The sequence below is a fragment of the Bombina bombina genome, chromosome 9 (assembly GCF_027579735.1).
Source record: "Bombina bombina isolate aBomBom1 chromosome 9, aBomBom1.pri, whole genome shotgun sequence".
In the NCBI taxonomy this organism is placed as follows: Eukaryota; Metazoa; Chordata; class Amphibia; order Anura; family Bombinatoridae; genus Bombina; species Bombina bombina.
The window spans coordinates 232,986,800-232,999,793 of NC_069507.1; the positions used below are offsets into that span (position 1 = coordinate 232,986,800).

At 38.0% G+C, this 12,994-nt stretch overlaps 1 protein-coding gene across 1 annotated transcript in view; it reads right to left on the reverse strand.

Moving 5' to 3' along the window:
* The window catches only part of ATRNL1 (attractin like 1), a 1,671,159-nt gene that overhangs the window by 1,227,141 nt on the left and 431,024 nt on the right, over positions 1–12,994 (reverse strand). The window contains exons 13-15 of the mRNA XM_053692689.1: positions 11,270–11,388; positions 8,690–8,822; positions 6,645–6,826 (exon numbers count right to left, since the gene is read on the reverse strand). Of these exons, the coding sequence (XP_053548664.1) occupies positions 6,645–6,826; positions 8,690–8,822; positions 11,270–11,388 (434 nt within the window). The remainder of the gene's footprint in view (positions 1–6,644; positions 6,827–8,689; positions 8,823–11,269; positions 11,389–12,994) is intronic.

Consider the following 12,994-nt stretch of genomic DNA (forward strand, 5'->3'; position numbering starts at 1 on the left):
AATATCTACATGGCACACATAAACTAGCACTGTCTAGCTGTGAAAAGCTGATACAATGCACTAAGATAAGAGGCAGCCTGCAGAGGCTTAGAAACCGTCAGAGATTTAGATGGTTAAAGGTTATACAGTATATTAATATAACAATGTTGGTTGTGCAAAGCAGGAATTGGGTAGTAAATGTGTTATCTAGCTTTTAAAAAATAGCAAAAATAAAGTAGACTGTCCCTTCAAACTCAGCACACTTGAAATGGTTTCCTACAGCTGTTTTCCTGAGTAGAATGTCCCTTCAATTTTACAGTATGCTTTGCATACATCTTGTCAGTCTCAAGTGCAGCACACAGATTTTTCAAGTACATTTCTGTTTCTACCTTAATCAGTTTAACTACTGTTTCCATTTTATTCCATTTCTCTCATCTATCCAAGAGTGCAACCCAAATCGTGCAAAAAGCCTTCGTCTAGTGAAGTTAAAGCACGAGCGGGAGCGCAAAATAGCGATCTACTCGTAATCTAGCCCTTAAAGGGTTAATGTATTCAGGCAAACATAATAGGTCATTGTATTTAAAGTTACTGAATGATCACCCTTCCAAATGGGCAGGACTTTTTTGTATCTACCCCCACTGGGCGTTTGATTTCTGCTGTTAACTCGTGTTTACTTTTCTATAGCTAATACTTAAGTATTGGCTGTTTCACCATAGGGGACAGATTCAACAGTTAAAAGCAACTATTTTGATGTGATCACTAACAAAGACATTAGTACAAATTGTTTTAATCAAAATATGCAATAGAAAAAAAGTAACAAAGTGTTAAGTTCATATCACAAGTTTCATTCATTTTCAATGGACATTTGTGTAGCATTAATTTGAGAAACAAATATGTGCACTCTTTGGGGGCGAATTATCAAGCTCCGAATGGTCTAAAGACCAGTGCTCCATAACTAGTCCGCCTGCTCTGAGGTTGCGGTGTGCAATCCTCCCGATCCCATACGATCAGGCTGATTGACACCCCCTGCTAGCGGCTGATTGGCTGCGAATCTGCAGGGGGCGGCATTGCGCAAGCAGTTCATAAGAACTGCTTGTGCAATGATAAATGCCGACAGCGTATGCTGTAGGCATTTATCGATGTGCGGCGGACATAAGCTACATCATATCACGTCCGTCTGCCCTTTAATAAATTGGCCCCTTTGTAAAGTGGGGAAAATCCAGTGTAAAGGGTCAATCTCAGTTTTAGAATTCAAACAGCAATTTTCAAATGAGCTGACAACAATAAAGGAAAGGAATTTAGGGGCATATGTATCAAGCTCCGAATGGAGCTTGATGCCCCGGTGTTTCTGGCGAGCCTGCAGACTCGCCAGAAACAGCAGTTATGAAGCAGCGGTCACAAAGACCGATGCTCCATAACCTGTCCGTCTGCTCTGAGCAGGCGGACAGACATCGCCAGAAATCAACCCGATCGAGTACGATCGGGTTGATTGACACCTCCCTGCTGGCGGCCCATTGGCTGCGAGTCTGCAGGGGGCGGCATTGCACCAGCAGCTCTTGTGAGCTGCTTGTGCAATGCTGAATACAGCGAGCGTATTGCTCGCCGTATTCAGCGAGGTCTGTCGGACCTGATCCGCACTGTCGGATCTGGTCCGACAGGCCTTGTTAACTAGAGGCCCATGTCAATTAGAAATGCAGAACATACTTATTAAAGGAATAAAAGTCAAAATGTAGCTTTCATGGTACAGAAAGATAATGTAATTTTAAGAGACTTTTCAGTCTACTTATTTAAACAAATGTATTTTGTTCTTTGGGTATAAGTTGTTGAAAAGCATACCAACATATTAGAACATTTTTTTACACCTTTATGTTCCTTTAAGAGATATCCAAACCAAACAACATCTATGCGTAATGACTCTGAATACTTTCCAGTTGTAGAGTACATTTGATTAAAGTGTTTTAGACTGCAAGAAAAATAGCTTTTCATACAGATTAAAAAGCACAGAAGGTAGCAAACCCATCTTTATAACTTATAAAGACATGTTAAGACAAGAAAGGCAGACAGAATGAAAAAGGGAATTGCTTTTCCTACTTTGCCTTTCACAGATGAAATGGCAGCAAGGTATAAATCACTGTAACATTTCATTAGCAGCTGGTGATACCTTAATGTTCATTTAACCATGGGTAAGCACCTCAACATGCAAAGATTATTGTATTTTGTCTCCTGGGCAGTAAAGCCCAGCTTATCTGAGGTTTACCCAAATTGTACAGCCGATGGGGAGCACAGAGATGCAAATATGCCATGTGTCATGTTATAGAAGGTGTTTAAGTGCGACATTGCGCTAGGGACTATGTTGCTTGACATCCCAGCCTAGAGGCACTTTTAAAGCAGCCTTTCAAATGGAATGTGCTGAAATCATCAGAATGTACAGCTTCCTCGCTAGTGCAAAGCGTATTCATCATTAGCAGGCATGTAGATTAGAAACTAGCAGTCAAAGTACAAACAGGTCTGATTGCAGTGTTAATATATGGTCATGAATTCAGCAGAAGTGACAACGTAAAAGCTCCATAATAAGGCTGTACTTGTATATGTGTTTTCAATTAGATCCTTTTTTTTTTCCATTGGCTTTAAAGCTATTAAACAAAACACAACTAATTTACTACACAAATATGATTTGAGGAGCATTGTTTTAGGAGGATCTACATTCTCACATCTACATACAGTAAAACATTGTGTAGCCCACCTGTACACCCCTCCACAGATAATCTGAATGACCAGTGTTATCCACAAAAACACTGGATTCTGGGTAAGGATATGCAAATGAGAAACATGCCTCACCTTTTTTTGCTTCAAATATCCATTTTGAATATGGATTCCCTCTCTCCTCATCTGCATATTCTTACCCAGAGTCCTGTCAGTCTAAGCAATATGTAGCAGGAGGTCAGATTGTATGGGCAGAGCATAAATACTGCACCAATGCCTATCAATACAGTGAGGAAGAAAAGATTCCAGAATGTGAAATATTCACATTTTGTAACTATACTTTGTAGAGTATTTTTGATGTTTTTTGTGACACTTTTATGTGCTGTGAAGCAGTTAACCAGAGCTCTGAAGTCTCTGTAATCATTCTAGCATATATCATGATTGCGCTCAAGCGATCGCATTTACCTTTCACTTGTAATACAAGTGGTAAGCTCGATGAGCACAAACCCCCGCAATAAACCCCTTTTTGCTTGGGCACAAATCTTTTGCTCCCCTTGTAATCTTGCCCTATGTGTTTAACCGCCACAAAGGTAAAATCCAGCTTGTTAGCAGCACGTATTAGAGCAGGTACATAAATATATGTTTCTTTCCTTACACACGTCCATAATGATATGTCATCAATTGCCCATTGAACTTGAATCTGATTGGCTGATTCAATCAGCCAATCAGATTTTTCTACCTTAATCCCGATTGGCTGATAGAATCCTATCAGCCAATCGGAATTCGACGGACGCCATCTTAGATGACGTCATTTAAAGGAACCTCATTCGTCAGGAAGTCGTCGTGCCAGATGGATGCTCCGCGGCGGAGGAGCGAAGAAAGAAGATTGAAGATGCCGCTTTGCTTGAAGACATCACCGGATGGAAGAAGACTCTCTGCCGCTTGCTTGAAGACATCGCCGGATGGAAGAAGACTCTCTGCAGCTTGATTGAAGACATCGCCCGGATCGGATGAAGAGTTCTGCTCGGCTGGGTGAATACAAGGTAGGGAGATCTTCAGGGGGGTAGTGTTAGGTTTATTTAATGGGGGTTTGGGTTAGATTAGGGGTATGTGGGTGGTGGATTGTAATGTTGGGGGGTGGTATTGTGGGGGGGTTTTCAGGCAAAAGAGCAGTTTTCTTTGGGGCATGCCCCGCAAAAGGCCCTTTTAAGGGCTGGTAAGGTAAAAGAGCTAACTTTTTTTAATTTAGAATAGGGTAGGGAAATTTTTTTATTTTGGGGGCTTTATTATTTTATTAGGGGGCTTAGAATAGGTGTAATTAGCTTAAAAATCTTGTAATATTTTTTTTTATTTTTTGTAATTTAGTGTTTGTTTTTTGTGTAATTTAGTTTCGATTATTTTATTGTATTTTAGTTTAGATATTTGTAGTTTATTTAATTTATTGATAGTGTAGGTGTATTTGTAACTTAGGTTAGGATTTATTTTACAGGTAAATTGGTAATTATTTTAACTAGGTAGCTATTAAATAGTTATTAACTATTTAATAGCTATTGTACCTAGTTAAAATAAATACCAAGTTACCTGTAAAATAAATATAAACCCTAAAATAGCTACAATGTAATTATTAATTACATTGTAGCTATCTTAGGGTTTATTTTATAGGTAAGTATTTAGATTTAAATAGGAATATTTTCATTAATAATATTAATATTAGATTTATTTTAATAAGAGTTTAGTTAGGGATGTTAGAGTTAGATAGGGTTATTATACTTAATATATAGATAATATAATAATGATATTAACTATATTAACCCTAATATAATTAGGGTTAATATAGTTAATATATATAATATAATAACTATATTAACTATATTAACCCTAATATAATTAGGGTTAATATAGTTAATATAGGCGGCGGCGGTGTAGGGGGATTAAATTAGGGGTTAATACATTTACTATAGGTAGGGCCGGTGTAGGGGGATTAGATTAGGGGGTAATACATTTATTATAGGTGGCCGCGGTGTAGGGGGATTTAGATTAGATGCAAAAGAGCAGTTTACTTTGTGACAAAGCCCCGCCAAAAGCCCTTTTAAGGGCTGGTAAAAGAGCTGAATTCTTTGGGGCAAAGCCCCACAAAAAGCACTTTTAAGGGCTGGCAATAGAGCAGTTTACTTTGGGGTAATGCCACGCAAAAAGCCCTTTTCAGGGCTATTTGTAGGGTTAGACTTGGGTTTAGTGGTAGGGATAGTTTAGTATTTTAGGGGTTAAATTATTTAATATAGCTGGCGGCGGGGTAGGGGGATTAGATTAGGGGTTAATTAATATAATATAGGTGGCGGCGGGGTAGGGGGATAAAATTAGGGGTTAATAATTTTAAAATAGATGGCGGCGGTGGTAGGTAAGGTAGATGGCGGCGGTGTAAGGGGCTCACTTTAGTGGGTAGGTAAGGTAGATGGCGGCGGTGTAAGGGGCTCACTTTAGGGGGTAGTTTAATATAGTTGGCGACGGTGTAGGGGGATCACATTAGGGGGTAGTTAATGTAGGTGGCGGCGGGGTCCGGGAGCGGCGGTTTAGGGGTTAAATATTTTATTAGGGATTGCGGCGGGGGATCGCGGTTGACAGGTAGATAGACATTGCGCATGCGTTAGGTGTTAGGTTTATTTTGTAGCTAGTTTAGGGAGTTACGGGGCTCCAATAGACAGCGTAAGGCTTACTACGGCTGCTTTTTGTGGCGAGGTGAAAATGGAGTAAGATTTCTCCATTTTCGCCACATAAGTCCTTACGCTGTATATTGGATACCAAACTGCGCTGGTTTGGTATACCTGCCCATGGCCCAAAAAACTACGGGCGACGGCAGAAATATACGAGCGTAACTTCTAGGTTACGCTCATATATAGGATACCAAACCAGCGCAAATTTCAGCGTCGCCGGCATTTGCGGGCGACGCTGCATATCGGATCGGGCCCTTGCAGCGTTCACAATTCGCTTACAACATAGTAATGAATGAATAGCTAGTCATTGAATACCATGTTGCAACGATTGACTCCTGCGCTTTAGACATAACATTTCTTGGGTCACGCAGGCGCAAATCGATTGTATGGGGAATGGTGCGCATGCGCAATTGTTCCGGCAATCGGGAACGCGCATTTGAAGTACGTACAGAGCGGGTGGGACCGCTCTGTACGTAATAAAGGCAATTAACCGGAAATACATGGAGGGCGGAGCTAGGAACGGCCGGGAATGTAAATATAAAGTGTATTTATAACAATAATATATATAAAAAAAAAAAAAAAAAAAAAAGTTGCGATCATACTATATATTAGATGAGGAATAGAATACAGGCTGCAAAAACGAAAAACTTTACCTTCACTTTAAGTACATAACTGTAATCTAAAGTATGTATCAGTAAACCTTAAAAATAATGTTATATAATTCTGCACATAGTGCAGAATTATATAACATTATATTAGCGCAAACACTGTAGAATCTAATATTCCCTTATAATTTTTAAAAGAAACGGCTGTTTTACAGACCCGCTCTCTGTGATCTTCTGAGCTGGTCTGTTTGTTTTACACAGCGCATCGGGCAAGTTGTATAGTCACAGCCCGGCCCGACCGCGCCATTATACTAAGTGCAGCTGGCTCCTGCTCTGTCTGACAGCGGGCTGCGGGAGCGAGCTGCACTTAGTATAATGGCGCGGTCGGGCCGGGCTGTGACTATACAACTGGCCCGATGCGCTGTGTAAAACAAACAGACCCGCTCAGAAGATCACAGAGAGCGGGACTGTAAAACAGCCGTTTCTTTTAAAAATTATAAGGGAATATTAGGTTCTACAGTGTTTGCGCTAATATAATGTTATATAATTCTGCACTATGTGCAGAATTATATAACATTATTTTTAAGGTTTACTGTCCCTTTACTTCTAAAGTCAGACCTACTTGTACAATATTTTTGAGCTTTACCTGTACTGTGTACTTTTGCATTTCATCCAGGACAAAATCCACCTCTTTGGAGTTTGTCAGAGAGGCGAGATTGCCATTGAGCTTGTGACAGTATAGCTTAGCGTTGTCATAACTATCTCGGCTGGAGTTGATATGCAGACAAGCATCTCCCACGTGGCTCCAGCCTTCTCCACATAAGTGATCTGCAAGAAGATTATTTTAAATGACCAAAGGTCATGTTGTATGCTGTACAATAAATATTGCTAACAGGATTCATTAGCTCAGAGGTGGACAAAGTTTTATGAAATATAGGAACAGGAAAAATATGGATGAGCCACACACGCATTTTTAGGAACCAGACAAGGTTGTTTGAATTTAAAGTAAAACCCCAAAATGCTAGGATCAAGGAGTAACATTTTACCCTTTTAAACTATACAACTTGCATAAGTTATATGTGATTGTCTAAATGCTCATCATGATTACAATGTAGTGTTTGAAGGGTTAAAATTATTCATTGTAAAATTACTCAGAATTAAATTATTAATTGAACACATTTTGAACTGATGTTAATGGTTAAAGGGACACTGAACCCATTTTTTTTCTTTTGTAATTCAGAAAGAGCATGCAATTTTAAGCAACTTTCTAATTTACTCCTATTATCAAATTTTCTTCGTTCTCTTGCTATCATTATTTGAAAAAGAAGGCATCTAAGCTTTTTTTTTTTTGGTTTCAGTGCTCTGGACAGCACTTTTTTATTGGTGGATGAATTTATCCACCAATCAGCAAGGACAACCTAGGTTGTTCACAAAAATGGGCCGGCATCTAAACTTACATTCTTGCATTTCAAATAAAGATACCAAGAGAATGAAGAAAATTTGATAATAGGAGTAAATTATAAAGTTGCTTAAAATTTCTTGCTCAATCTGAATCATGAAAGAAAATTTTTGGGTACAGTGTCCCTTTAAGCAGAAAATCTGCATTCAATTATAATAGGCAACAATATCAATCAATACTGAATAAAATGGATACCACTAGCAAACTGATGCAGTATATTTCTTTCTCTCCATGTCTTTCAATTAACAGCTAAACTTTTGAGCAGAAGGGGGATAAACCCGAGACCTGGGACAGAAAATACATTAACCTGAATTATCACTGACGATTTGCTAGGACAGACGTCTGACAGAGTAGTTACTTAGGATAAGATTTATTTTTTAAAAACAAACACATAAATATGCTGTAAAATGTTATAATGTACACATATTTACAAGGTATAGGATAATTTGCAGTGCAGCATTTTACTTTAAGGGGATAAAAAGGTCACAAAGGGATAAAAATGGCTAATATGAGATGTGCATAGGTGCATTTCAAATATAGTAAACGTTATTATTGTTTTTTAGCGGCATACTCACATATGCTGCGAGTGTCAGGGCACCAGCATTCAAATACTATACCTGCTCAGAGAGTCAACAGTGGCTTGTAAGACCCAAATAAGTCTTCATTGACACAACACACTACCACGAGCTCTAGTCACACATATCATATGTGCGTATGCTGCTTAAATAACCTTTAGTAGTGGACGTATATTGCAAAAATGTTTCTATTTAAAAAATCAAATGCATTCATGCAAATTCTAAAAATGTGACCTTTCTATCCTTTTAAGTAGTTGTCAAGTTCTGCTTTCAGTTTGGCTGCACATCTGTTTCCTGGAAGGTCCAGATGAGATCCTTTCTGAGAATCCTGCGCTATTACTATTATTTCATACAGGTCTTGTTATCAGTATGTTTAGAGTTTGCGAGAGACGGACATGTTGTGCATTTTTCTAATTGAACTTACTCTGTATTCACTGAAATTGTAGTGAACTCGATAAACAAACAAAAAATAAAATAAAAAGCCCTTTTTATACAAGATTTATTGTGAGTAAAATTACACTAATTGCAACAGGGGCCTTTAATAAAACATAATGTCAAGTGTAGTTAATATAAGAAAACCAGCAAAACAAATATCAAGGCTGAATAAACAAACCCTCCCTCTAGGGATAATCAACCCTCCCAGTAAGGGCAGCTTACCGGGCAAAGCCTGGCACTCCTGTTGGCGTTGGTCCCATTGGCAGTTTAAGTTGAGGGAACAACTCTTACAGCTGGTCAGTTTGTTGCATATCTGCTCATTTCGGACATAGCACTTTGTGTAGTTTTTGACGGACTAAAATCAAGCAAGCAAATATTAGAAATCACTGAAAATATATTAAAAAACACTAAAACCTTAAAATGAACAGAGAAAGACAATGCACAAAACCCCAGTACATTATTTTGGATTTTCCCATAGTAATAAGACAATACTGCACATGGCTGCAATATTTCACTTGATTGCTGTATTCAATAACATATTTTATTTTATTAGAAAAATAAATAAAAAAAATTGCAGTTATTAAAACATTTTTAAAAACTATAATTACATTATTCTTGCATTTATATAAATATTAAATGGTCATTATAGTCAAAAAATAACATACTATAATCCGTTAGAGCATGTCATTTTTAAGACCTTGCAGAACTGTGTGTTTAACCCCTGTACAGGGGTTAAACACACAGTAGAAATATTGCTCAGGACTCGCGGTGCACTGTTGGTGTCTAATCAGCAGCGCTAGTTGCACATCTGAGTTGTGTGATTTAAATTGAATCCCATTCCAGTCCTTTTGAAAACCCAGTTACTGTGTGTGTGTGTGTGGGGGGGGGGGGGGTTGGAGACACACCTGCTCTTGAACAACCAATTGCATAAGAGAATCGCTTGTCAATCATTCTGGATGAATAACTGAGCATGCAGCGCATCACCTATGAGTTGGCTTTTGAAGCAGCTGGCTCAGAAGGGTCCCCCTCAGCTTCATAAATTGAGCCACTGGGCTAACTTTACAAATACTTTGCATTGAAAGATTTAAGAGAACTATTTCAACCCATTATAGAACACATTTAAGCTAATTTTCAAATTAATCAAAAGTTTAGATCTCTATAAAACTCCATGTTGGTCAGATTCAAACTGCTGGAATTTGATCAGTTCTTGACCTAAAGTTTACATCCTAATAAACCATATCCTGGTTTAGTAAAGTAAATACTGTAGAACTTTAGTGCAAATGTGTTTCCACTTAAATAATATTATTAAGAAACATATACACATCTTAAAGGGTCAGTAAAGTAAATATTAAACTTTCATGATTTAGACAGAGCAAACAATTTTAAACAACTTCTCAATTTACTTTTAGTATCTAATTTGCTTCATTTCAGGATGCCTGCAGTAGGGAGGGAGGTCATAATAGTGTGGTCCTACTGCTCGCAGTGCGACCCGTGCTATGATGGCCTGAAAAACCATTAAAGACCAGAGATATACAGGGTATGTTGTGGTCGCTAAGGGGTTAATATATACACATAAGTGTGCAAACAGTTTGAAATATAAATATGAATTTGGAACTCAGTAAATGGGAAACTCCACTGTGGGGTTTCGCTCTTTTTCTTTGCACAGAATCTCTGTCAATTTTAGACCAGATCAGCAATCAAAACTAAAATATTTGAAGCTGTTTTTGTATGGAAAAAAAATCTAAAACATTAATGAAGATGTCTTCTTTTTACAAGAACTGAGAAAAGAGAAACGCATTAGCATAACTTCCAGACAGACAAAGGAATAGAATTAATAAAGGTTACGTTTCACTTTGTTTTTGTTACAGAAGCAATGTAAAGTAAACTGCTCTGTTTCAGACACAAACTTTTATGCTACTATATAATCTCAAACTGGGCAGAAGTGTATAATTCTGGGATATTTTACCACTGAACTGAGATTTTTTTTTTTTTTTTTACAATAATAAATATTTGGAGGCACCGCAGAGATACAATGTTACAGATAAACTCCAAAGTTTTTCTTGTCTGCTCAACACCATCATCCACCATCTTTAAATGTCTAATTTTTATTTGGCTGTTCTATTTGTTTTTTTCTGTGTGGTACATCAGTATTTTCATGCACAGATATCAGCACGGGATGTCACTGTAGAATCAGAAAAGGATTAGATTATGTTACACAGGATGTTTGCTTGAAAATAAGAAGCCTCAATCTCAGGCAAAAGTGCTAACGCATAATTATGCACCGGAGAGTTGAATATTTTAAGTATATGTAATTATGTTAATAATAGAAATGTCAGAAAAAGAACAGAAGCGTATTACTTATTCAGGATCTCGGTAGTATATTAATTGATTGTTTCTAAATATGACAAATATTTGCCTCACTACTCTTACTGAAAATGAGATGCGTGACATTTTTCCCCATTAGCTTCTGATATAGTAATGAACAAAACACACATTCAGTGGTCCCCTCATACTGGTGTCATTTTACAAAACAAGTTTAGGGATAGACATAACCAGAGGGTGTCTTTCATTGCAGTTCTCTCTGGCAGCCAAAGAGTTAACAATATTTTCTCTATTGCAACAGACTGGGCTGAGCTGAAAATGTATGTCAGTATTTTAAAGCAGCATTGTTGACATTTTAACAAGTCCCCAGGGGTGATCAAATGTTTAACCCTTTGACTGTGACACAGGCAATTCGTTTTTTTCCATGATCCCTTGCAGAAAATATACAATGAACATGTGTTATATAGATGGAAATCTTACCACACTACAGTTGCTGTTCAGTGACACACATTTTTTGTCATCACACCATTGGCATCCATTGGTATTGGCAGTACAGCTTGCGCAATCGGTATTCTTATAGCATCGGTCATCTGCAGCAGCTACAAAGGTAACACAGAATGTACCAATGAGTTCAATTGCAAGACAATTTTTTTGCCATGATTAAAACAAGAAAAAGTAGTTACACAGGTGTGTAATGGTCAATAAAAATCAACAATTTATTTACAGATATGTGAGTAGAAGTGGACACATCATTGAATTAATAATAAGTGTGTGTGCGCATGCATGTGTGTGCATGCGTGCATGTTTGTGAGAATTTGTGTGTGCATGCATGTCTGTTTTATGTGGCATATAGCAGCAACAGAGCTCACAAAACAACTAAGGAAAAATATCAAAACCATGTGGTCATAGGCAGTATTATCTACTACAACAAAACATCAAGAGGAAAAGAACACTCCAGTCTACAATAATGCAGGTCTCAACAAACCTACTTGCAAAGCAGCAACTAGTGCTTTACAATTTGGCCCTGGCTCCATTGTTTAGAATTTACAAGACACCCATGGGTGCCCCCACTCTGATCACCTGCTGCAACAGCCACACCTACAGTGGCGGATTGACCCACCGGGTCACCAGGAAATTTCCTGGTGGGCCACTGGCACCACAGGGCCACATCCTGCCTAGAAGTGTAGAGGGAGCCTTGCAGTCAGGGCAGGTGGTCTGGGGGGCAGGGGGCAGGGATAGCTGGACTGAGGGGGGGATAATTTGTATTCAATTATTGTATAATGTGTACATGTGTGTGTAATATATTTATATATGGGCTAGCATTATCTCTAGGAACTTTCCGTAGGTTGAGATGGGTCAGGGTTAAAGGGACAGTCAAGGCCAAAAAAAACTTTTATTTTTCAAATAGGGCATGTAATTTTAAACAACTTTCCAATTTACTTTTATCAAAAATTTTGCTTTGTTCTCTTGGTATTCTAGTTGAGAGCAAACCTAGGAAGGCTCATATCATAATTTCTAAGCCCTTGAAGGCCGCCTCTAATCACATGTTTTTGTATTTGCTTTTCACAACAGGGGAGAGTAGTTCAAGTAAACCATATAGATAACATTGTAATCATGCCCGTGGGTTGTGGCAGACACTGCACTAATTGGCTAAACTGCAAGTCAATAGATAATAACTAAAAGTCATGTGATTAGGGGCGGTCAGAAGGTGCTTAGATACAAGATAGTCACAGCAGTAAAAAGTGTATTAATATAACAGTGTTGGTTATGCAAAACTGGGGAATGGGTAATAAAGGGATTATCTATCTTTTTAAACAACAAAAATTCTGGTGTTGACTGTCCCTTTAAACAACTCGCCATAGGGAGTAGAAAGTCTTCATGCCAAAGACTTACCACTTAAAATGTGCTGCCCTCATGAATCTTGATATCCTAGTCACTGGCCTAATTGGACTTGAACAAAATATACCCCTGCAATTATGTTTCAGCCATTTTATTTATTTATATATGTATTTATTGTTTTATGATGTGTGTATGTGCATGTGTGTTTTTAAGATGCACTTTTTTTTTATGCCGTTTATTTGGCGAAATTACTCACAACAGTTACACACAAATTCTTTTCAAGAATACTTTCTACTAGACATGTGCATTCGGTTTTGTCACAAATGCAAATTCATGACAAAACATGAATATTTGCTTCGCTTTCAC